The sequence below is a fragment of the Mus pahari genome, chromosome 1, assembly GCF_900095145.1.
Source record: "Mus pahari chromosome 1, PAHARI_EIJ_v1.1, whole genome shotgun sequence".
Classification (NCBI taxonomy): domain Eukaryota; kingdom Metazoa; phylum Chordata; class Mammalia; order Rodentia; family Muridae; genus Mus; species Mus pahari.
In genome coordinates, this window is record NC_034590.1 from 50986908 (window position 1) to 50989296 (window position 2389).

Consider the following 2389-nt stretch of genomic DNA (forward strand, 5'->3'; position numbering starts at 1 on the left):
AGCCTGGTCTACAAAGTGAGTTCCAGGACAGCCAGGGTTATACAGAGAGACCCTGTTTCAAAACACCCCCCCCCCAAAAAAAAAGAAAGAAAGAAAGAAAGAAAGAAAGAAAGAAAGAAAGAAAGAACCAGGATACGTTTGTAGAGGTGCAGTATGGTGAGGTGGAAGGGGGTGCCTCTGTGGGTCAATGCTGAGATATCCCTTCCCCCTGAGGTACCAGCCATATCATATAGAATAGAGTTTAGATATCTATCATATAGAATAGAGTTTATTTAGGGCATGGGGAGGGGAGTTTAGGAGGTAGTAAAGACAGAGAAAAGCAGAGAAACAGATGGAGAGTGGAGGGAAGAAGGGGAGGAGAGGAGAGGAGAGGAGAGGAGAGGAGAGGAGAGGAGAGAGGCTGGCCAGGAACATGTGGAGAGAGAGGGGAGAGTGGGTTGGGAAGAGAAGGGACAGAGAGGGTAAGAGACTAAGAGAGTGAAGAGGGGTCAGCAGCCCCTTCTATAGTGAGTCAGGCATACCTGGCTGTTGCCAGGTAACTGTGAGGAGGAGCTTAGAAGTCATGCTAACAGGTCTAACAGGTTAAGGTGCAGCCAAGTGCATCACCAGAAAACTTGCTTGTGTCTTCTCAGGCACTTTCAGCCTTCCCAGTCTTGGAGCAATATGTGCCTGCTAGTGGTGGTGGACAGGCTTGTAATGAATGACCTGAAGACCAATACAAATGCTAGATTTAAAGCATTTTAAAGAGGCTATGGTAGTGTATGGCTTACATTCCTCATTTGTCAAAGAAATGCTAAATAACTGGGCTATATGGCATAGGGTGACCCCACGAGATTGGAAGCAGTTGGTGTCAGCTGTTCTAGAAACTGGTCAACAATTACGATGGTTGTTGTGTAGAGGAACGAGGCCACAAAAGTAGCACAACATAATTTAGCAAGGGGTATAAATGTTACTAAAGGCCAGCTGCTTGGTGAAGGGCATTATGCTGACTTACAAGAACAAATCCAATTTGATGATGGTGTAATTGAACAATGTCCTATTGCAGCTTTGAGAGCTCGGCTTGCTCACAGAGCCGGCTGTGCAATGATTGAGGGTCTCTCATCTTTGCTGATGTTCACCTCCCTGAGAGAGGCACAGCCTAGAACATTTCCTGGGGTTCCTTCCTCCTGGTCTCTACTGACTCAAGTCGAGGATGAGGCCTGTCTGTCTCTGCTAGGTAGTGCCACCGCTGCTGACGTGACTCTACTGACCTGCTATATCGGTGAAGGGTTTGCAAGTAGATTGAGCTACCCTTGCTAACCTGTGAACCAAACTGACGATTTCCGGACAACACAGATGGGAGTTGCTCTAAAGAACCTTTCTAAACAGACCCACTTCCCCTGTATCCTTTCTTTTCTACTATCTCTGGTGGATGGTGGGCTACAAGGGAGGTTAAAGCATTCAAGAACCATCATTAAAAGTAGGCGTTGAGTGTCCACTCCCGAGACACCTCTCTGATTACTCATTACTGAATCCCCACTTCTCTCTGCAAAGCAGCCATGCCACCGTATACCATTGTCTACTTCCCAAGTCAAGGGCGGTGTGAGGCCATGCACATGTTGCTGGCTGACCAGGGCCAGAGCTGGAAGGAGGAAGTGGTTACCATAGATACCTGGATACAAGGCTTGCTCAAGCCTACTTGTCTGTATGGGCAGCTCCCCAAATTTGAGGATAGAGACCTCACCCTTTACCAATCTAATGCCATCTTGAGGCACCTTGGCTGCTCTTTGGGGCTTTATGGGAAGGACCAGAGGGAGGCCGCCCAGGTGGATATGGTGAATTTTGGGGTGGAGGACCTTCGCTGCAAATATGGTACCATGATCTACAGAAACTATGAGAACGATAAGGATGACTATGTGAAGGCCCTGCCTGGGCATCTGAAGCCTTTTGAGACCCCGCTACCCCAGAACCAGGGAGGCAAAGCTTTCGTTGTCGGTGACCAGATCTCCTTTGCCGATTACAACTTGCTGGACCTGCTGCTGATCCACCGAGTCCTGGCCCCTGACTGCCTGGACAACTTCCCTCTGCTCTCTGCCTATGTGGCTCACTTCAGTGCCAGACCCAAGATCAAGGCCTTTCTGTCCTCCCCGGAACATGTGAACCATCCCATCAATGGCAATGGCAAACAGTAGTGGACCAAAGAGACAAGAGCTTCTTGTTTCCCTTTCCCCAGCACTAATAAGTTTATAAGACAAAAAAAAAAAGTAAGTGTTGAAAAAAATTAAAGTTATAGCAATGTTAGAACGGGTGCTCTGTGTAAAATATGATCCTCTACAATGGGAAGGACTAGAAAACAGGCCTGTCACTAATCCTATGAGGCACAACATGGTGAGAGGCCACCAGCACATTT

The 2389-nt window shown here is 47.8% G+C and overlaps 1 protein-coding gene across 1 annotated transcript; it reads left to right on the plus strand.

Annotated features, from left to right (window-relative positions):
• The first annotated feature begins 1538 nt into the window (after positions 1-1538).
• On the plus strand, positions 1539-2171 carry LOC110335587 (glutathione S-transferase P 2). The gene has a single exon (XM_021217810.1). The coding sequence runs from the start codon at positions 1539-1541 to the stop codon at positions 2169-2171; it is 633 nt and encodes a 210-aa protein (XP_021073469.1).
• The last annotated feature ends 218 nt before the right edge of the window (positions 2172-2389 follow it).

Bases quoted from the DNA above. Each gene is read 5' to 3' on its own strand.
- LOC110335587 (XM_021217810.1), top strand. From the start codon at position 1,539: ATGCCACCGTATACCATTGTCTACTTCCCAAGTCAAGGGCGGTGTGAG.